This window comes from Pelodiscus sinensis, chromosome 5, assembly GCF_049634645.1.
Source record: "Pelodiscus sinensis isolate JC-2024 chromosome 5, ASM4963464v1, whole genome shotgun sequence".
Lineage (NCBI taxonomy): Eukaryota > Metazoa > Chordata > Testudines > Trionychidae > Pelodiscus > Pelodiscus sinensis.
In genome coordinates, this window is record NC_134715.1 from 67637930 (window position 1) to 67661323 (window position 23394).

The 23394-nt window shown below is 41.2% G+C and overlaps 1 protein-coding gene across 5 annotated transcripts in view; it reads left to right on the top strand.

The window, feature by feature from the left end:
• The window catches only part of GALNTL6 (polypeptide N-acetylgalactosaminyltransferase like 6), an 837664-nt gene that overhangs the window by 361810 nt on the left and 452460 nt on the right, over nucleotides 1–23394 (top strand). For all 5 annotated transcript variants that reach the window (XM_075930207.1, XM_075930204.1, XM_075930205.1 and 2 more), the window contains one exon: nucleotides 6056–6194. In XM_075930207.1, the coding sequence (XP_075786322.1) occupies nucleotides 6056–6194 (139 nt within the window). The remainder of the gene's footprint in view (nucleotides 1–6055; nucleotides 6195–23394) is intronic.

The window sequence follows — 23394 nt, forward strand, 5'->3', positions numbered from 1 at the left end:
CCTGCACCTACTAGCCACCACAGCAAGCAGCCAATGCTGACTGGAAACAGATGGACAGTAAGGCTGCTAGCCAAGAGCTGGCATGAAGAAGGCACTGCTCTGATGGAGCAGTCAGCTCTAAATGCTGCAGCTTTGCCTGACCACAAGCCTTTCACACTCCTCCCCATCGTCATCCACTGGATACCCCACTCACTGCTGGGGGGTGAGCTGCTAGCCAGCAGTGATCCAGACAGCAGGATGAGTCAGCAGTACTGATGGCAAGGGAGAGACAGAAAATACGGGACAATGTGCCCATTAAAAAAATGTAGGGAAGCCTGCACGGGGGCTTAAGTACAGGATTATATTTAGAAATGGGACATCTGGTCACCCTAAGTATGAACTGCTGTGGCTTGAAAAGATCTTTGGTGAGAAAACAGACTATCTGGATTATTTTGCATGAGAATTTTCCCCTGCAGTTAACGTGTGTGTGTGTGTGTGTGTGTGTGTGTGTGTGTGTGTGTGTGTGTGTGTGTTTCTGGCTTCTGCAATAGAAAAATATGCCCATGGCCATTTAGACGAAGAGGTAGCATTTGTGACAGATTTTGTAGTCCAGGGGGACACTGACATTTTATTGAATCGGTCGCTCAGGGCTTTTCTTCTTGGGCTTAGCAATACTGTTTAATTATTACAGAAACACAGATATTTTGTCAATGTTCTAAGCAGTGCACCTTTCTAATAATATAAACTTTTGAATTCAACTAATGGTAGATACTGTTTCAAGAAAAGAGCCTTCTATTTCCAGCTGCCCCAGGCCTTGACACAGGTACATAAATACTTTGCAAAGCGTTCTGAATCTGTTATTCTATTAGACTAAACTAGAAAGAAGAAACAATGGGCCTGGTTCTGAACCCACTTATCCCAGTGTAAAGTCAGTGAAGCTGAATCTCCAGGTAATGATAGATTCGAATTGCATTCAGAAAGTTGCATAAAGTGAGAGATCCTTTCAAACCTCTGGAAAAGACCATAGAGAATTGTTAAACATCTGTCTCAAGTACAACGTGTATTGATTACAAAGAAAAAATTATTCTGACTTTTCAGCCCTCCTATCTGTTGAGCTAAAAATAGAAGCTGTTCTAGAGGTGTCTAATCAAGATATTTTGAATACTAAAATAAAGGATCTAAGTTTCTAGATGGCTAGTGTGCTTCAGTGACAAGTACCCTAGCAATAAACAGAAATAGTGTAAATCCACTGATAACCCTCAAACTTTGTCATTTCCTTTGATGGCTGCATAATGTTCTCACTATTTACAAGCTTCAGAGAGGTAGCCAAGTTAGTCTGTAACTGGAAAAATGTAAACAATGAATAGTCTAGTAGCACCTTAAAGACTGACAAAACATGTAGATGGTGGTATGAGCTTTTGTGGGCACAACTCACGTCTTCAGGTGACTGGAGTATTAAAAGTTTAGATCCAAGAATAAATAAGGGGAGGGAGGGGAAAAGAAAAAAGGGGAGAAAAATAGTAAATTTAAGAGACGTGGGAGAGTAACAAATAGTAACAAGGAGCAGAAGGGAAGAATGGCAACTCTATACCTCAGAAAATGGTGTCTTACGTAGGCTACCTGTGTCATTTTAAAAAGCATGTGAATGAAATTGCATCACTAATTCTACCAAAGATAACAAAGATCACAACTGACTTGAAGTGAACTCCCGCCCCCACAGCCATCTTGCTCACATTTAAAATTTGCTGAGTGAGATATTCAAAGATATTATCTTAAATCACAATACCAATTTCTGAATGAAAATGTATTCAATCTGAATATTTTTTTATAATTTACCTTTTGTTTTTTAATCTGTTCACCTTAACGTGAATAATGCAAGTAGAAATAAAATGCAGTGTGAGAGCTGCATGCATCATCTAAATACATCCAGTGAAAATGCTTTGAAAAAAACAGGAGGTACAGAAATATTCTTAATCAATTAAAATATGAAATATGCATATATTCAGTCTTTTAGCCCTCAAATGAGGAAAGCACTTAAATATGTGAGTAGTCCCATTAATATTAAATACTTTGAAATGTACTAACACATACTTAAATGCTTTGTCAGTTTGGAACCAGCATGTTCATCATCTTCAAGGATCAACTCCTTTCCTAGAGCAGTTTGACATTCTGATCAAAATTTATCCAGGGGCATTCCATGACACATGATTTGGTAAAACCCTGCTCTACCTCACTCATATCCCACATCATGTTTATCCATTCCCTTGAACCAAATCTAAATTACACTTTTTGGGAAAGTTTTTGAAAATGTTTACTTAAGGATCTTCTCTGGAAACACAAATGCAGACCCCATTTTGAGATTTACCTATAACTAGTTATTGTCCAATATCTTGTAGTGCCCTCAATTTACAGTACTGGCACTTATTTTTCTTTGCTTTCGTGTCAAAATTAGAAGTGTTGTACATGACAAGATACCAAAGTTAAAGCCTTTTCTGATTCTCTCAGTATATTATTGATCATTACATCTTTGTGTAGAGTAGAAAGGAACAAAAAGTTGATCCATAAAAATCATTTGTGCTCAAGAATTCAAAGGAGGAAAAGTACACATTTCTCTAAGATTCACTTTGCAACTAATCATTAAAAGCTTACTTGATTTTAATTACACAAGTATAATATAGATTATCACAATGTAGCTGTTAAAAAGTGAGCAAGTCACTCTTTCTAGAAATCTTTCTATACTATCCTTTTGATTTTTCTGGATGTGGTCTTCATTATTTCTTGCATTTATGTAACTTTCCTCCAGTAGGCAGCTGGCAGTAACAATATGTGCCAAAATGAATTGTGCAATATTTAAATCAGTGATGATGAAATCTCACTTCAATGTTGGCTTCCAAAATTGTCTTTGTCTTGTCCAAAATGGAAACTTTTATTTACTATTAGACCAAATCCAGATGCCCTCCAAAAGATTTTATTCGAGTTATTGATTTCAGTTGACCTTGTATAGTAAGAACCTGAATTTTTAAAATATGTATGTAGCATTATAAATGTCTGACACTGTACTCCTGAAACACTAAACTGAAGTCTTATTCTATTGAAGACAAAAATAAGATTCCATACCACTTTTGAAAGGTCACATAATGATTCTTAAGCTCTAATAATTAGAGCTGACTTTATTCAGAGTGATTATATTTCCAAGATTGTCTTACAGCTAATGTTGAATTTATGGCTGCAAAGCTTGTGTCCTAGTCCTATTTAGACAACAATCTCTCATCCCACACAATTCACCATCCATTTTCAGGGGGAAAAAAGTTTTTCTTCACTAGTGATGAGTAATATCAAAAAGCCTCTGATTAAAGAAATAAATAATACAACTTGGTTTGTTGGTCCTCAAAGAACAATTTTTTCCAAAGTTCAGAATATGGTGGCATTTTGCACTGACTATGGGGAAAAAGTCTAACAGATTGCAGATTATTAATCAAGGAACTAGGCAATGCTCCATCTCAGCAGCACAAGATGGCAAGTCTGAGACCAGCTGTGACACTGAAGTGTTTACTTTAACAGAGTTCTGACTCTGTGATTTATTTTTGTGCACAGAATCTATTTCAGAAGATTAAACCACCAAGTTTCATAGGGAATATCAGAGATGAGGAGGAAGGTACTCCTATTTGCACTCTGACACTGTTAGGCCCACTTACATCCATATGTTTAATGATTCATTGTGGGAGTGAATGTGAAAGGTTCCTGAATGCAAAGAGCTGGAAGATGTGCAAATTAAGGGACTGTTGTATTCCAGTTCTGACCTCCTGTTTGTTGTGTTTTCTTGCTACATACCCTTTTTTCTGGAAACTTGCACTAACACAGAAGCTGATGGCCCAGGGCGTTTCCCTCCTCCCATTTGTCCCTGGTCCGAGTTCGACTTTTCTTTCAAATGTGGAACTTTCTACAACTTTACTTGGCAATCTGCTGCTTGAGACAAAATTACTATTAGGCATTATGGGAAACTGAACATTTACTGAAACTGGGTACCTTAACAGTAAGGAATTGCAAATCTTTGTGAATGTACTTTAAAGATTGTACTTTAAAGACCTATAAAGTGTCTTCTGTAAAAGATTCCAAACATAGTGGTTGTAATATGGCTTTGAAACTGAACAATGTGCTGTTGTCAACTAAGACTAAGCTTGTCATAAAAATGTAGGATTTTGATTAACGCTCTTACCCTACAGTTAATATAATTTGTGGGGAGTAGGCTAAAAGTATTAACTACTGAATCTGCATTCAGAAGGAAACTTTGATGAATTGGCATGTAAGTAATTGACCAAATTGTCTGTAATGTGTTAGCTTTGGATTGTCCTCCCTCTGTGTCAGCAACTCTGGAGTTGATAACTAATTGGCACAAATTAGGCCCTATTCTGAGGAAAGAGTAAAAAATATACAGAAGGTCACCTTTCTGAGAGAGTGATTGAACATGTGTTGTACGTTTGGAAATCATGGATCACCAGCATATTGACCAGTTTTCTAGTTTATCAAAATCATAGGCCAAGTCTAAACTGGCAAGTTACTGCACAGGAAATCAGCCCCTGGTGCTATAACTTCTGAGGTGTCCACACTGGTATGGCTCTTAGCATAGGTAAACAACCTCAGACAGAAGGTAGAGCTTTCTGCGCTCTGGATACAGCACTGGGTTGCCAGTGTAGACATTGTGGTGTAGTACTGTATCATAACTGGTCTCTGACACCTTTCCCACAATGCCTGTTCTTGCCTCTCTCTAGTCATCTGTTTGAACTCTACTGCCCTTGTCTCAGGTGACTACCCCTCAGACCTGCCCTTTGCATTCTTTTGAAAGGTGAAAGTCTCTTTCCTATTTGCTTTTTCTGTTAGGAAATAATTGATCTGGGACTTGTTACTGCTCCCTATATTTAAATACTGCTACCTCTCATGCAAAGTACAGATTGGACCTCGCTGATCTGGCACTCTCAGAACTAAAGCTATCTGAAGCCATGGCGTTTGCTGGGCCAAGGGAGGTCAGTGCTCCTCTGCTTGCTCCTCTCCATGGGGCTCCCTGCCCTGCCTACCTACTGCAGCCATATTCCCTAGAGGTTCCTGGCCAGGACCACATAGCTGCTGTTGGCCACACTGCCATAGTGGGTTCTTTAGTGTGGTTCTGCTGGGGCTGCCTGTCTGCTGCTAGGGATTCCCTGGCCAAGGCTGCCTGGCTATCCCAGCCCTGCAGCCATTGGGGGCTTCCCAGGGTTCCCAGCTGCTACTGACTGCTGCCAGTGATTCCCCAGTATTCCCTAGCTGGACCTGCCCATTGCCACCAGCCCCACTGCAGCCAAAGCTTCATGATCACCACCTGACCCTGCTGACACTGGGGTTCCCTGGCTCAGGCTGGGGGACTCCCCAGTCTTCATATTCACCTGGCTGGCTTCTGCTCCCACCTCTGGGGCTCTTTGGTCCAGCAAAATCCAAGGCTCTGCTGGACCATGGATGTTGCCGGACCAGAGAGTCCCAGGTTTGGGAGTTTAAGCCTGTGCACATTGGCCACTAGGGAGCCACAAACTCTGGCAAACACTAAAATATTCTCACCAGTTACATTTTAGTGTCCAAAACTTTTTCCTCTGACAATCACCACAGATTTGTATTTTTCCACATGTCTGAGATGTGCTCAGAAAATCAAGTTCAGCTTGTGGAAATTTACTTATCATTTGCCCAGTGTCATCTGGAATTCTTCCTTTTCCTCTATTTTGCAACCAGCCTGTGGCATTTATCTACATATGACATTAAATATTTGTTCTCTGCTTAGTGCTATTCTTTCATTGGCCAGACCCACTTCCTTTTTTGCCATTACTGTTGTGCTAATTGTCCATTGTAATCTGATAACATGCCTGTGGCAGATTGTATGAACTCATGGTTTCTTGCAATAATTTTCTAGGAATCCTAGAAAATTATTTAATGTTGCTACTATGATCGTTCCTGCTCCATCTCTCCTTCCTTTAGCCTTGTGTTTTGTACCAAATTTGAACCTTCTGCAGGATGTCAAATAATAAAGACTGGTAACCATTTCCTCTTGTTACAGGAAAAGGTGAGCATGGAAAGCCCTATCCTCTAACGGAGGAAGACCGTGATGATTCTGCGTATAGGGAGAATGGCTTCAACATATTTGTTAGCAACAACATAGCTCTGGAACGATCACTGCCAGACATTCGACATCCAAAGTAAGTAAATTATATTTGATCAAATATTTCATTCTATGTATTCACCTGTTTTGCCCTTCTAGGAAAGGTACTTTACAGCTGAACATGAAATAGGACTATGTAGTAGTGGTGCTGCTTAATTAAGGTATTTTGGCCAAGTTGAGCAAATGTAATGTTTACTGGAGTTATATGTGCAAGCAGAGCAGTTGTTTGGCAGCCTTGTGTTGAGGGGGTGAGAGTGTTTTGTTTGGGGGTGGGTGTTTTTATGGGGATTTGTTGGCATCAGATATGATCTCACAATAAACACTATAAACTGGATTTGGATGAATCTTGGAAACAATTTTAGTGAATGTTAACTTGTATCTTTAACCAAGTTTTCACTGTGTGTGTGCCCATACACAATTTCCCTGAATATTCTAGTGGATTTCCATGGCAGAAATGTGTACAGAAACTGTTTCAGGTGAACAATGAATATTCTGAACATTTAGCAACTTGATGTTCACTAGGAATCTGATTGTAATATAGGTTGAAACTCTCTAGTCTGGCAACATCCATTGCCTGGCATAATTTTAGCTAGCTGAATGTTCATTTACTATGGGTGTGGTCAACTTTCCTGTGGTCCCATAACTTTTATCTGGCTCTCTGTGTTCTATGCTGTTGTTTAGCTCTAATCCCTCAGGCTGCGTCTAGACTGGCAAGTTTTTCCACAAACGCAACCGCTTTTGCGGAAAAACTTGCCAGCTGTCTACACTGGCTGCTTGATTTTGTGCAAAAGCACTGACATTCTACTGTCCGAAATCAGTGCTTCTCGTGCAAATGCTTTGATGTTCTTGTTCGGGCAAAAGCCCTTTTCCAGAAATGCTTTTGCGCAAAAGGGCCAGTGTAAACAGCTGAAAACTGTTTTGCGCAAAAAAGCCCCGATGGCGAAAATGGCGATCAGGGCTTTCTTGTGAAAAACCGCATCTAGATTGGCACGGACGCTTTTCCGCAAAATCTAGACGCTCTTTTCCGCAAATGAAAAACATTTTCTGTTAAAAGCATTTGTGGAAAATCATTCCAATCTAGACGTAGCCCACATGTTTGCTAACATCCCAGTAAGCAGTGGAAGTATTGGTAACGCTGCTAGACAATATTGGTCTCCCATGATTCAGCAAATTCTTTGGTTTGGCACCGGTTAGGTTCTGAGGGTGCCAGACTAGAGAAGTTGAGCCTGTAGTTCTATTCTTTAAGAATGTTGGGATTGCAAAATCTGAACTCCAGAACACACTTAATTTACTAGAAACCTGATTCCACTTATTCCAGTCATCTAGCCTGGGAACAGAAATATACTCGTGTAACCAATCAGAATTAATCAAGACAATGCCAATTTCAAATGCTGACTAAACAAATGGTTTGCAATCTACACTTCAAGAAATATTTGAAGAAAATAGCGAATCATTTAGAAAAAATGGTAAACTTACAATCAAAATCCTCTGATAATTTTGATGAGAATGTAGCAACAATTATCAAATTTTTCAGTTTATCTGAAAAGCCGTGTCTTAGGTGAATTTTCATCTCTTCACAATAATAATGCATCTGTACATTTAAAAAAATGACACTGATTTTGGTGCTGGAATGACAGCTGTTGAGAAAACTATATGCCCTGTGAATGATGGAAATCACTTCAAGCCAGAGGAAGGCAGGTGTGGCAGCCCCTCTCCTGAATCCTTAGTTCCAGCACCTCTGGAGAGAGATTTTCAGGGGTTTACTTTTCCTCAGAAATCTCTTCTATTTACAAAATGATTTCCCTGTGAGTAGTCAGGCAGTATTTCATTTGACAGAGGTATGTGTCATAGTATCATAGAGCTTCCTGCTGCTATTATTAAATGAGGATTTGAAAAATCCTAGGAAATTTTTAGAGACGAAGGGTTTCATGTCATGTCTATTCTGGTATATGGTATTTTGACAGCTGACTTTTTTAGACAAGTTGACTTATTAAAACCTCAATCTCTGAATAGGGTCTTCTGAACTTTTCACCAGCAGAAGTAATGAGATATTGTGATAGGAAATAGTTGATGCAATCAGCAACAATTTATGATACCATGTAAAGGGGAAAAATTCAGAGCAAGAATACATGACTAGATAAATAACTTTTAACCTTTTGTGTTCCCTAACTCAGAAGTGGCAAGGGAGGCTACTCCATCTCTCTCCATCAGGCAACAACAGCTTGACTTGGGCCTTAGGGATCATGGTCGAGCAAAAAAAACAAAACAACAAAACCAAAAAAAACCTGTTGCTTGTAGTCTACTGACTGGGGCAAACTCTTAAATCTGAAGCTGGCAGAGTGACAAGCACTCCTGAACCTCCTGACTAGGGCTTGGAGCAATAGGCAGTCTGGAGTCTGGCCCTCTGGTTGGGCAGAGCAATAAGGAGTCTTTAGCCTTAGCCAGGAGGCTCTACTAATGTCTAAACTATGGACCTTACAGTGGCACAGTTGTACTGCTGCAAGTGAATCTAAGTGGAGTCTCCTGTGTCTCCAGCCGCTCTATTCCAGCTGGAGAGAGCTCTCCTGCCAGCATAATTAAGCCAGCAGTGGGATGTGGTAGTTACTTTGCATGATATGCTCTCCCATCAACATAGCACTGTATATGCCAGTGCTTTTGTCAATGAATTTCTCAGTCATGGTGTGTGTGGCTTTTCGTACCCCTCACCAACAAAAGTGTTCTGACAAAGTGCTAGAGTAAAGAAAGCCTAATGCAGACAGCAATCTATAGTCTAGGACTCTGCCCAGGATGGAATAATCAAGTCTCGAGACTCCAGCATCCTGGCTAAGGCAGACAAGGGTACCAGGTTTCAGATCTAGGGTGTGTGTGCCAACAATCCACAAGTGTAGAGTAGCAGCAAAGGGATAAGGGGATTTATGCCCATATTACTCCATCCGGTCCCAGTTCAGAGTGGTGTTACTGGTGGATGGTTCAGTGGAGAAACTGAAATCTGCTGCCTGATTTCCCAGCAGCACAATCTGACTTGTCTAGTTCACTTAGACTACAACCTACCTCACTTAGGGTACGTCTAGACTACAGGGTTTTGTCGACGGAAGCTTTGTCGACAGATACTGTCGACAAAACTTCTGTCGACATAGAGCGTCTAGACACATTCAGTTCTGTCGACAAAGCAAGCTGCTTTGTCGACAAAACCCTGTAGTCTAGACGCAACCCTACAGGCAATAACACCTTTTGTCGACAGAACTCTGTAGACAGAAGGCGTTATGCCTCGTAAAATGAGGTTTACCAGCATCGACAAAACTGCTGAGTTCTGTCGACGTTATGTCGACAGAACTCAGCGGTAGTGTAGACGCAGGTATAGTTTTGTCGACAAAAGTCCACTTTTGTCAACAAAACTCAGTAGTCTAGACACACCCTTAGGTGGTGGTCTATCAAGTAGGGCTCTCTAGAAGAGACATCCATTTCCTTCTATGGTGCAGCCAAAACTCAGCGGCAGAACACTCCCTTTTATACTTGTCGCCCAGTAATTCTAGGTGTGAGGGTTTGGTTCCCTTACTTTCACTCCAGAGGGAGGCCACTCTGCCTCAGTACAGACTCTGAACTGGATCTATTATCCCTCTTCTGCAGACTGAGAGATTGTTGTCTCACTGTTTGCTGGGGGAAAAGACAATATCAGAAAAATAAATAACTGATTTTTCCTTTCCATTAGAAAGTTCTTTACCACTTACAACTCACTATTACCATGCAATTTTTAACATTCTATTCAGAACTCTAACAAAATACATCTTTAAAACAACTATTGCTACCAGGACTGTCTCTACCCATGCTGGTGCCCTACACAAGTCAGCACCAGTGTGTACCAGCCTCCCCATGGGGAAAATGGCTGCTATGCAGGAGGGAGACAACTGGAGCAGAAGCTGTGGGGAAGAGGGCCTGCAAATCTCCCAGACCAGACAGACTGGGCACAATTAGATGTGATGGTGATTGCCAACTCTCCTGGACTGGATTGCCAAACCTGAATCAGAGCCAGGAGGGAAGCTCACCTGTATCCTTAGGGAAGCAGGTGGGTGGTAGCAGGTGGCATTGTGGCATCACTGCCAGCAGGAGAGAAATGGCACTTTGAAGGGGAAATTGCTTTTTACCAGCCATTGGTTCTGCAGCTGCTCACTGCTGTTTCGCTAGTGGGCAGTTGAGCTGACAGCCACTGTGGGCCATGGGGCAATCTGTGGGACAGTATCAGTGGTGGCCAGGAGCTTTGGGCCCCTTTTGAATCTCCAGGGTCATGGGCAATTTCCCCCTTTGCCTCCCACCCCATCAGTGGGCCTGGGAGCAGGGCTGGGTGCAGCCCGTGAGGGGGAGGTGGCCAGAGGATGGGTCACCAGAGCCACACTGCCTGCAGCTGCTTAATGTCACAACCTGAGGCATATGCACCATAGGGCACTAATGAATTGGGGACACCAGTGTGGTGCCCCAAATGCAGTGATGCCCTATGCAGCTGTATATGCTGTGTGTGCCTAAGGGTGGTCTTGACTGCTACCTTCACATGTCACCTCTGACAGCTGCCGGTACATCATAGAGAGATTTCTTATGCCTGATTTGTTTGTGCATATATCTGAAGTATGCTAAGCAATTTGTGCCAGAGAATCTATCTTATTTAATTGCAAGGAATCAAACACATCAATACTGGTAAATAAAAATTAGATCTAACAGAAGCTTTCGTATACTGACCTTTTTAAAAAAGATGGACTTTTTCAACCAGCTCTCATATAATTTGTCAAGTCCTGTGGGGGGGCGGGGGGGGCTCCCCCTCAAATCTACTTAAAAACTTTAAATCTGTAGAATATTTTTCTACATTGTCCATCAGCTTCCTCTTCCACATGGAATTATTTCTGGTTTTCATGCCAGGAAGTATTTACTTCAATCTCCTAATTTCCTTTCCCCCTGCTCACCTTTTAATAACTCATTCACCCATGCCAGGACAGAGGTATGTCATGAATAGGTCTGTCCTGACGCTGCCTTTACTTCACCACTTCTTGATGTCTCAAACCCAAGGAAAATGGTCAGTCTTGAAAGCTTAAACTCCTCAGGACTAGTGTGTGTCATATGAAGTAGAAATCTGTTTGGAAGTTTGCAGAAAACTAAAGTTAAGAAAATGATGGGGGAGGTGATAAAAAAATCTGTTTTTATGATTACTGTAAAAATCTTGAAATTCAAAACAGACCATATAAATGTCAACATAATCAGGTAAATAAAGAATTTTTAAATGGGTTAATTACTTCAACATACAAAGAGAATCCCCAGAAGAATGTATTTTGCTTTCTTATCTAAATACCATATTGTTTGTATGTATGTATTTTAAAAAAAACGTCTCCTCCTTTGACTATATCAATTTCCATATCTCAGTGTTGATTTGCATAGGATTAATGCAAAGAACTAACCCTTTTTTCTTAAATGATGCATTTTAATTGTTTTGTTTATGCCTTGTGGCTGGCTAAATTATCCCCAGGTTGCCAGACATTATCAATAGTAATTCCCACTGGCAAAGAATGTTTCCAGTAAGATGGAATTTTAATACATAATTGCACAGCATCAAAGTTCCATTGAACTGCATTGTTGGCATGATAAATATGCTCATAAAGGAACCTCCTCTCCCCAACAGAATATTTTAATTTGTGTTGGTGCTCAAAGGATTGTTAAGGAAAACACTGCAGAAAATCATTTGAGACAAAAGGAACTTAGTGTCCATTTCTCCTGCTTTTGCTACTGTATCTACTAATAACTTATCACTCTCTGCTACTCACATGGGGCACAACATTTTCTCAATCGCCCAAGAAGCAAGGCACTGTCAGCAGTGACTTATTAGGAACCAGTTAGCACTATTCTGCCTGCTTTTGCTTCTTTTTAGTGACTTTCACTCTAATTGCCTCATTTGGAAAACTACAATCCTCAGGCACCCAAATTATTCTCGAGTTCTGATTCAACCAGATTATTATACTGTTCAGTGTATAATCGATTTGGCTTCATAACATCTGTATGAATTGATCTGCAAGAGCAATCAAGGTTTTACTCTGCCAGCCTTACTCAGACTGTATAGAGTACCTTATTACACAAGGAGTTTATTGAAAAACTGACTGCCCCAAATAGCTTAGTCTAAAGAAGATAAATGATTTCTTGTGAAACTACTTGTGCAGTAAGGTACATGAGAACTTGGGTGGCAGAATCAGGCCCTCAGGCTGTAATGGCTATTGTAGTTATGCCAGTAAATGTTGTCTTGTAAGCAACTCTGTGTGTTAATAGGTGGTGATTAAATAGGCACTGTCTTCTTCAAGAGGGGCTCTACTCAGAGCTATAAAAGCAAGGTCTTTGTGCAAATTTCTGAAACTGCTTTAGATTATGGCATCTGGACTCTGGTATTTTTCAGGAATACCAACAATAGACCCATTGCTCTGCTCCAAAGCCTAGCTGACAACTGGATACTATTCAGAAAAAAAAATTCTAATATTCACATGTAATGTATTGGTCTTTTGCACCTGGCCCAAGTTCGGGAGGGGGGGCAATACAGTCCCCTCGTACTGAGGGACCACTGACCCGCCTTTGGTATAGCAGCTGGGCCAGTCGCAAGATGGGTTGCACGAGGAGACCGGGGAGGGGACTCGGGCCCTCCCTCTCTCCGAGTCCCAGCCCAGGGCCCTAAGGCAGGGGAAGCTCTCCCTTGCCAATGGAGGGGGTTGAGACCCCTTAACCCTCCATTCATGGGGTCCGCGGCCCTGCCCTGGGCCTTCTCTCCCCGATCCGAGTCAGTTAATCCCCCATCGTGGTGAGAGACTCACCACATGCTGCCGCCTCCGAGCCTCCACGGGAGTTTTCGACTCCTCCGGCTCCCTCCTCGCCTCCTGTCCCTCCTGGCCCTTTCGAAAGGGCCACCATTCCATGTCCTCTCTAGGCTCCGCCCCCAGCTGCGTCATCCAGCTCCCCGGAAGTCCCGGGGTGACGTCGCGGGTGACGTCATCTAGGCGCGCGGATCCGGGCTGTGGCCCCACCGCAACGGCCGTGCCCGCTACGGGCGGAGCAGTTTCAGGCTCCCCCGCGGCTCCTAATAGTGCGGGGCAGCGGGGTGAGACCAGCTGCCCCGTCACATCACACTACACATTATAATCCCTGAAACATCTGATAGTTCTTTCCAGTGTCTGGCTCTTCTTTTTTCTACTGGGCTAGACCTTCATTTCCAAACCAATTTTGTTCTCAGCTCAATCTGAAAAAGATTCATTATCAATGTTTTTGCAGGGGATCAATATGGTTTTCACCTCAGTTTGAAAAGACTCATTATCACTGTATTTGCAGATGGTGAGGGAGGGCACCAGTTTCTGTCCACGGCACAGCCATGGTGGAATTGTTTTCACTTCTGTGCTTTTTGGCAGGGATACTTCAAAAAGTAACTTAAAATTACTCTTTTATTATTGCATTAATGGGTAGTGATCACTACCATTAAGATGAAGTTTTTTCCGTTTCTCACATTACTGCCAAAATAGTCTTTCAAGCTGGCAATTTCTATCCTTGGTCTCAGCCCAAAGGTGAATTTTCCTTTCCTTTAAGGTACGTGCTTCTAAACCAATTTTGTTGTCACCTCTGTCTGAAAAGGTTCATTATCAGTGTTTTTTGAGGGTATCTATTAGTGCAATATGCAAAGATGTCAAAACCGAAGCCCATTTTCTGATGGTAGACTAAGAGAAAGGAAAGTATCTCCTAGAACTCAGATAAGACTAGAGCAATTCAGCTTAAACTTGACACTGTTCTTCCTTGGAGAAAAATCCAGTTAAGCTTGAAGCACAATGTCTAAGTATTTATTTCAAAAGCTTGAAAAATCTGAACTTCCCTCTCCAATAGATGTGTATTCCTTTGAGTGTGCTCATGTACTCCTGAAGTAAAATGTGTGTGAACCCAATGCAAAGGTCTTTGCTTCTAGACAGCCTGCCCTACCCCCAGTCTCATTGGGAGGTGGTCTGAGGACACACAAGATGTGTGTCTGCCATCCTTCTTTCCGTTCCTGCAGTCAGAATTGGAGCTCCTTGTAGCTTTTCTTTGAGTTCTGATTAGTTAGTTAGTGATAGTTTTAGGTAGGCTGTCTGGATTTTGTCATGAAAAATACATGGGCTTTCAGCAGTGTGCCACTTGCAAAAGTAAAATGCAGGACAATGTAGCACTTTAAAGACTAACAAGATGGTTTATTAGATGATGAGCTTTCGTGGGCCAGACCCACTTCCTCAGGGTATGGCCCACGAAAGCTCATCATCTAATAAACCATCTTGTTAGTCTTTAAAGTGCTACATTGTCCTGCATTTTGCTTCAGCTGCCCCAGACTAATATGGCTACATTTCTATCACTTGCAAAAGTGTTATCCCTGTCATGCAGTGTTATGGAAGCTCATGTTCAGTTGCTTATCCACCACAATCCTTAAATTCCTTTCAGAACCACTGCTTTTCAAAATACAGTTTGTCATCCTGTGACTCTTATTCTTTGTTCCTAGTATTATTACTTTACATTTGGTACTGACAAATATACACACTAGGACTGCTGATTAATCACAATTAAGTCACATGATTCATTTAAAAAACTGATTGTGATTGATCGCACTGTTTAAAAAATAGAATACCAATTGAAATTTATTACATACTTTGGATATTTTTCTCCATCATAGAGTCTGACCTCCTGGATAGCACAGGCCCCAGAACTTCTCCCAAAATAATCTTGTTTTAGAAATGTTCCAAATTTTAACTACTCTTAGGCTTTGTCTATATGACAGTTTTTAGAGACATGGGTATATCGGTACAGTCATGTTACTAGATGTTGGGCAGTGTAGCCGGTGCTTGTTGGCACTTTTGTCAACAAAATACTTCCACCCCCAACAAGTGGCTAACACGTTGGCAGGAACACTTTTCTGTCAATGACACATTGTTCACACTGACACTTGACGTTGAAACTTTTGTCTCTTGGTTCGTGGGAGAGTTAGCATCTGTGAATGATGTTGTATATTGGGTTGTAGATATAGATCTTGTTGTTATGGTAACTGAGTAGGTCACTGGGGTCAGCTCAGCTAGTCTGGGCTTGTTCTAGTGAGTTCTGTGCTATGCAATAAAATGGACACTTGCACCTACTCCAGCTCTCTGCCTTTCCACTGATTTCTTCCTATGCTGTGAAACTCCCCACGACATAACAAATGACACAGGTTTTGTCACTCAATTGTCAGTGTAGACATAGCCCAAGTTAAAAAGATGCCTGATTCCCTGTCTGAATTTGTCCAGCTGCAACTTCCAGCCATTTGGAAGGTGTTATACCTCATTCTGATAGTCAACTATTAAGTATTTGTTGTAGGCTGCAAACAAGTTACCCCTTAGCCTTCTCTTAAAGCTAATTAGACTGAACTCCTTGAGTCTTACTTGACTTACGCAAACTTAATTTATAAGGAAGTCATGGCAGATCAGTGCTATAAGAACTGCAGGCTATTTAAGAGGAAATAAATTTACCTAATATACATGTTTTAAATGTAACTATATTTAATTAGACTCTTGGACATAATGAGTTTCTTAAAGTAGATTTCTCTTTTAATTACATTTTGGATATGAAGATAAAAGCAACTTAAACAGCATAAGGATTTATTCTAATTCTTATTTGTTTTTGGCATCCTGTGTATATTTGTATATTGAAATTTTGTTAATAGGCTAAGAATTGCTTCTACTCACCTTTCAAAAAGAGAAAAAATCAATTATCTCAATTTTACAAGAGCTAAAAAGCTGGGAAATCAATAATAATGGATCAAAAATGGAGCTCTTTGCTTCTACCCCTCCCATCCTCATTTTTATTTTCTTTTCTCAGGCAGAACTTGTATCCTGTTGGAGTTAGATAGGTATAGCTACGCTTTTAAAAAAAAGTTTATACAATGACAAAAAATGTATTTGGGCATAAGCTTTTGTGGATAAAAACCCACAATCAGAATAACAGTTATCTGTCTTCTGCTTTCTGTTTCCCCTGCCTGTAAGACAAACAGGAGGTTTGGTTAATAGGTTGCTTGCTTGCTCGTGTTTGTGAGAGCAGGTGAGTGTGTTGGTATGGATACTGTTGAGGAAATGAGTCTTTCAGAAATAAATGTAAGAGGTCAGTTCCAGGATGGTCATTAACTCCTGTATCAGTGAGTTCCGTAGTCTAGGTCCATCCAGTTGTCATGCTCACAATTTTTTCCTATTTGCTGACAGTATCAATATTTTAGTGGAATGTATCCATAAAAAGCCATGGTTGCAGAGGAAGAGGCATTCTCTCAGCCTTTCAAAAGGTTTTGAATGTTGGGGTAGATAGCTAATATAGAGATTTAAACACGTGGATGATGTTTTTGCAGTGACTTCGTTGTTAAACAGCAAGAAGATACTGTACAGGCAGTCCCCAACTTATGTCGGATCCGCACTTACGAACGGGGCTTTCTCGCCCCGGAGATCGAGGTGGTGGATTGCTACCTGCGAGCTCCGGGGTGAGAGAGCCCCGTTCGTAAGCTGCTCCGGTGCCCCTGGTCTGCTGGAGACCGTCTCCAGCAGACCAGGGGCACCGGGCGGGTTCCCGCACTTATGAGGCTTTGCCAGAGCAAAGCCTCAGAGGCGCAGCACCCCGCTGCCACTGCGGCTCTGCTCCCCGTGTCCCTGGTCTGCTGGGGGGGGGGCGCAGCTAGTGTGCCCCCCCCAGCAGACCAGGCTTTTGTTTTGGACCCTGGGGCAGAGCAGCTGGGGCGCTGCCGATTGGTCCTGCAGCGCCGCTCTGGGCACTACTGGACCAACCCGGCAGCACCCCAGCTGCTCTGCCCCAGGTCCTGATTCAGCCGCTGCTGGTCAGTTTCAGCAGCGGCTGAATCAGGACGCCTGGGCAGAGCAGATGGGGTGCTGCTGGGTTGGTCCAGTCGCACCGAGGAGCGGAGCTACTGGAGCAACCCAGCAGCACCCCAGCTGCTCTGCCCGAGGCGTCCCCAAGTCAGCTTCTGCTGAAACTGACCAGCGCTGACTACAGGAAGCCCGAGGCAGAGTTGCTCTGCCCCGGGCTTCCTGGAATCAGCTGCTGATCAGTTTCAGCAGCAGCTGACTTGGGGACGCCTGGGGTTCTTAAGTTCATTCTGTATGTAAGTCAGAACTGGCGGTCAGTTTCAGCAGTGGCTGAATCTGGACGCCAGTTCCGACTTACATACAGATTGAACTTAAGTACAAACCTACAGTCCTTATCTTGTACGTAACCTGGGGACTGCCTGTATTTTGAACAATTGGGAGCTGCTTTGGGACTCTTCTAGATTTCATAGGTTGTAGTAATCAAATCTGAAGTCAGTTGTGCATCGAACACTATGATTAGATCTGTGTCTAATAAGCTGGGTCAAGTTTTTGGATAATCACAGATGAAACAAACTGAAATAATTCATTGCTGTGGTAGTCATGTTTGATCTCAGGATTTTAAAGCTTTTCTATGTTCCAGTTGCTTTAGCTCTGGTAGTATGGCAGCAGCATCTAAAGTGTGGCAAAAGACCTAGTTGTAGAACCCATTGCTCATTATAATTTAGAGGCTGGGTAAAATGCCACAAGAACAGTAATGAGTCATGTGAAAGGCTGAGTCTGTTGTTACTCGAATTCTTTGATGGCTTTATAAACAAAATTTATTTGATTAGTAAAGAGTAATTAAGCAATGTCTTGAAAATCAAAAAGCTAAAATATATAGAACAGTTGTGTGATTATAATAACTAACAATATATTTGCATATTGTATTTGTATTGTCCTAATGCCTACAACAATTTTGTGCTGGAGGCTTTAGGGACCAGTGATGTGTAAACTGAATCAGGGAATAAGTCAGTCAGTTTTTTAATATTTTTAATAACAAATATGCTGCCCTCATGCAAGATATTTCTATAAAGTAGAAGGCTAATACAGGCGAATATCCACTCAGAAAATAGCGATAAAGATGTGAACGAGGGCTTGAATTTACCTGTATGTTGATAGAAGTTTCTGAAGTTGAATTAGGTGTGCACTTACTAATACTTGCTCATGGCCCAGCTGAGATCTACAGTGAAAATAAAGATTTCCCCTCTTCTCCTCTCCATCTTGTATGCAGACTGACTTTATAGTTTTGTCAAATGGAAATAGAAATTATTACTTACTATTGTTTTATCAAGTCCAACTGACAAGGTTAGATTAGGACAGAAACACAGTATGAATGGAGCTAGCCACTGTAAATTGCATATTTCACAGTTATGTAAATCGTCATTAGAAAAACGTTTTGTCCTAGATTTTGGGGATTTTTTTTCAGGTTTTTTGTTGTGGTTTTTTTTTTTTGGTGGGGGAGGGGTTGTATGCTTGGTGCTAGCTGTGAGCACAGTGTTCTCTGAAATGTGAGTTCAGGGAGGGGGAAATCTGTTGACAAACTCAAAATTGAAACTCCATTTTACTACTTTGCTCTTAATCTTGCATGCTTTTGTAAGAATTAAAAGAATATTTTGCGTGATCTAATTTTATGATCTCTTAGCTGCTATAGCAGGTTGCTTCTTCAAATGTTTTGCAGACAACCTTTGCTTCATTTAACCTTTCCTGTGCTATTATCCATCAGAAAGGTCAGGTTTTACAAGGCTATTGATAAGTCTAGAAAGTGTAAAACCTGGTAGCTGGCCAAGTTACTGCCACTTGTTTCTCTTAATGTGTATGAAATATTGCTATTGTTATAACCGCAGGGTCAAACAAATTGCCATTTTTATGAATTGACTTTTGCTATAAACTAACTGAAATGGTGCCTGCATGGCCCTTCTTTCTCATCATTTTAGAAGCTCATTTTCTTTCAGTGTTCTTCTACAGAACTTTGTTAGGTCTTTAAGAGATGCTAACAGTCATGGTTTTGAGGTTGCACACCGTCAAAGATTTTTTTACATGTAGCTATTTTATTGGTCAGGAAATGCAGGAGAATGAGACACAGATACGGGGGTATATTTTAAAGCAAAAGCTAACTTGTAACTTTAAGGGGAGGACTAACTTTATTCTCCACATCCCCTGCCCCCAAAATAACAAGCATCTGTTAGGATCATGTACAGTGGTAAATATACTCCATGCCAAATAACTAATATTCAGAATTATCCCCACTCCAACTCTGAATCCTCATCCACGCATGCAAACACATACACACCTCTTTCCAAATGGTAAGGGGTACAAATGAAAGGTAAGTCAGCCTGCAAACCTTTGAGTCTTTTTTTTTCCTTCAGGCATAATAGAGGCCACTATTTATCTCCGAGGTCTCATCATAAGTCTAGGAACAGCCTTTTCCGAGTCTCTCTCACCTATACTTAACACCGAACATTGAGTGCTGTTATATCAGACTCTACTTACAAATATAAAGTTTCTTAAATTCCTGTCCTTAATCTTAATTAACCTAGAACCAGGCTTTCACGCTTCTGTGAGGAAGGTGGGAAAAAAACAACCAGACACCTTCATCAGTCTTGTCCTTAAGGAAAAGTTCCTTCTTGGTTCTCAAAACCAGTAATTGAGTATCCATCCATTCAATACTGATATACACATGTGTTACAGGGCAGAAGGAGTGGGATATCAACCACTGCAGAATGATTGTTGATTGTCCTGAGAGTTTCAGATATAGCAAGAAATATTAAATGTTGATGGCAAAAGTCGCAAATGGGAGAGCCTGAATTGGAACAATCAGAAGGCTTACAGAATAGAACTCAAGGACTATTAAGATTTTGCTCAGGAAACAAGAAAAGTGTGGAGCCAAAGTTAATGCACCAGAAACTAGGCCTGATTCATGGACAAAATCCAGAAAGGAGGGGTTATTCTTTCCACCATTCCCTTTTTGTTTCTTCAAAGGAACAGATTTTAGAAAGAAAAACTAGCTACCAGAGCCAGCATCACTGTCACCCCATCACCTCCTGGGACCACCCACTTTCATCCTAATTCTGAGAGATGCTGATCATAATGGGCCAGAGAAAGAAACCCAGATAGATATAAAAACCACCTGGGATATGAGACTTTGCCTGCTTCCCCAAATGTGTCTTTTCATTCCTTGCCTTATTTCTTTACTTTTTTCCTTCTGTGCAATAAAGGAGTTAAACTAGTTGATTCTTGTGGTTCTTTCTAATAATGAGTATTATTTAGCTGGATGAGACTATATATTTAGCAACAGTGTTGTAAGCCTGTGGCCAGAGAGAGGCAACTAATAACAGCATGATGCTGGTACAAATTTCCCAGATTATGATGTGGCCGATAGGAGGACAATGTGCTGTGCCTGTGTTTCTTCAGCAGTCAGATTAGATTGCAAGTGTAAATCAACACCAAGGACAGAAGCTGCCGTTTCCATCTCTTTTTTGTGCAATTGTATTATGTGGGGTATTGTGTACCAGGAAATGGGATTAGATGTAGACAATAGCAGTAATGAAAACAACTCCAGCTCATTTCAACTAACTTCTTCTCCCTGCACTCAAAAGGACAATTATTAGAGATCATCAAGAAATGAGGTTTTTCCTTCTTATACATTCCTTTCACTAAATGGAAAGGGAACAAGGGTTGTTAAAATGGAAGTCTTTAAAATTTAACCTCTTAAATGCCTTAACAATATTTCCTTCTCTTCTGTATTTTCAATAAAAAGCTTTAAAGATTTAATGTTTGGCATGGTACTAAGTACCCTGAGGTCTGTGTATACTAAGGATGTAAAATCCTGTTTGTTTGGTTAACAAGTTAAACACCAATTTTAATTGGGTAATTGATTAAAAGGGAATGTGGGAAGGGGGAGCTGGAGCGGCCCCTAGACAGATGGGGCCACCTTTGGCTGGTCTAGAATCCCCTGTCTCCTCCTGCGGTGGGCCCTGTGAAGCAGCCCTGTGTCCATGATGGGGGTGGGGCTGTTGCAGCCCCCAATGCTTAATTGTAATCAGTAAGCCTCACTCATTAAGGGTGAGGCTTACCAGTTAACCATTAACATCGCTAATAAATACCAATGCCCTGGACCATGTTCAATATTCTGTATTCAAAATTGTGGGATGACTGAGTTAACTTCTTTGACTCTTTGAGCTCTTGGTTCAATTTAAATGAGTAAAAGAGGATATTTTGGCTGTTCATTATTCAGCTATTTGAACACACAGTCATGGACTTTTCCCAGTCTTTACAAAATCATAGAATCTTAGAAGACTAGGTTTGGAAGCAACTTCAGGAGGTCATCTAGTCCAATATTCTGCTTAAGAGGACCAAACCCAACTAAATAATCCCAGCCAGGGCTTTGTTAATCCTTGTTTTAAAAGCCTGCACCTCCCTTGGTAATGCATTCCAGTGCTTCTCTACCCTCCTAGGGAAATAGCTTTTCCCAATATCCAGCTTAGACATCTCCTGTTGCTACCTGAGACTTTCTTCTGTCCTCTGCTACCACTGAGAATAGTCTGGCTCCATCCTCTTTTGAAACCCCCTTAAGATATTTGAAGGCTGCTATCAAATTTCCCCTCACTCTTCTCTTCTGCAGATTAAAAGTGCCCAGATTCCTCAGCCTCTCCTCATAAGTCATGTGCCTCAGCCCACTAATCATTTTCATTGACCTCCCCTGCTCACTCTCCAATTCATTCACCTCTTTTCAGTAATGGGGTGCCCCCAAACTGAAGCAGTACTCCAGATATGGTCTTGAGTGCTCAATAGAGGGGAATAATCACTTCCGTTGGTCTGCTGGCAATGCTCCCTCTAATGCAGCCTAATATGCCATTTAGCCTTCTTGGAAACAAGGGAACATTTTTGATTCATATCAAGCATCTTGTCCACGATAGTCCCTAGATCCTTTTCTGCAAAACTGCTACTTAAGTCAGTCCTCAGCCTATAGCACTGCATGGAATTCTTCCATTCCACATTCAGTACTCTGCACTTGTCCTTGTTGAACCTTGTTGGATTTCTTTTGGCCCAACCCTCCAATTTGTCTAGATCACTCTGGACTCTTTTCCTATCTGTATCCCATGCATGTTGGCATTTGCAGTCTTGCTGAAGGCACAATCTATCCCATCAATAAAGTTCTGAAAACAAAACTATCATCTCTTTATGTGCCTCTCCAACATAGAACAGTTTGATATTGCCAAAGTTTTTAAAAGCACTTGATAAACTATGCAATATATTTGAGATCACTGAAATGCAACCACATCTGAAGTGACAGGATCATAACTGATTGATGCACAACACTTTGCATATTGATGATAGAAAGGGAAATGTTAAGGAAGGATACTAGGGAAGAATCTTGCTGCTATGAAAATTGCTATGAAATGTTTAGTGCCCATGAAAAGCAAACAACATCTGTTCCCACTGTCTCATCTTAAAGTATCCTTACTCCAGTGGACCACAAAACACTTTGAGAATGCTGCTAACTGGCTGCTCTGATGTATTTACTTTCTGGCGCCACGGAGCCTCTTGGTTCCTGTTTGCTTTATTTCACCACTTGCAGCCAAGAGGAGCTGCAGGAAACATAGCCCAGCCTGAGCCATTTTTTTGTAGCTCCCCTTTTGGCTGCAAATGGCAAACCGAAGCCAATAAGAGCCCTGAGGTTCCGTAGCACCGGTAAGTAAACACGCTGGAGCAGCCAATTAGCAGCATTCTCAGTGGTTTCATGGTCCACTTTAACACACGCTGCCTTACTCACATATGCCCTCTTTCCCCGCTATGAACAATTTGGAACTCAATTCATCTATTACATAATATTGAAAAAATAATTCAATCCTGAAGAAATTTTTAAGAATGATTTGGAGGACTTGGTGTATCAGTTTTTCTGGTTAGATGGATGGAAAAATGACAAGTTCATCAGTCAAATCCTCAATTGATGTCAATGGAACTATGTCTCTTTACAATGGCTGAAAATCTTCTGTATTTTCTTTTGTTAATAAATGGGGCTGTATTTAACTCACAGAATTGTTACTAATATTTCACTGTTTTATAAAAACTGGTTCCAAGTGTGCAGGCAGCATTACACTTGTTCTCTTTTTATCTTTTCCTTTTCTGCTGCACCGGGCTTGTATAGCTTCATAAAAATATATGTATACAAACTATCGAATAATTCCTGACTATCATTGTACGTTACGATTGGAGTGCTCACCTATCTCTTCCATTGTCTCTACCAAGGCATTTTGGATTTGTTGTATCTCACAAAGATAACAAAAGCAAAACTTACTTCAGCTTATTTAATTATACGTGAATCAATAGGTTTAACAGAAT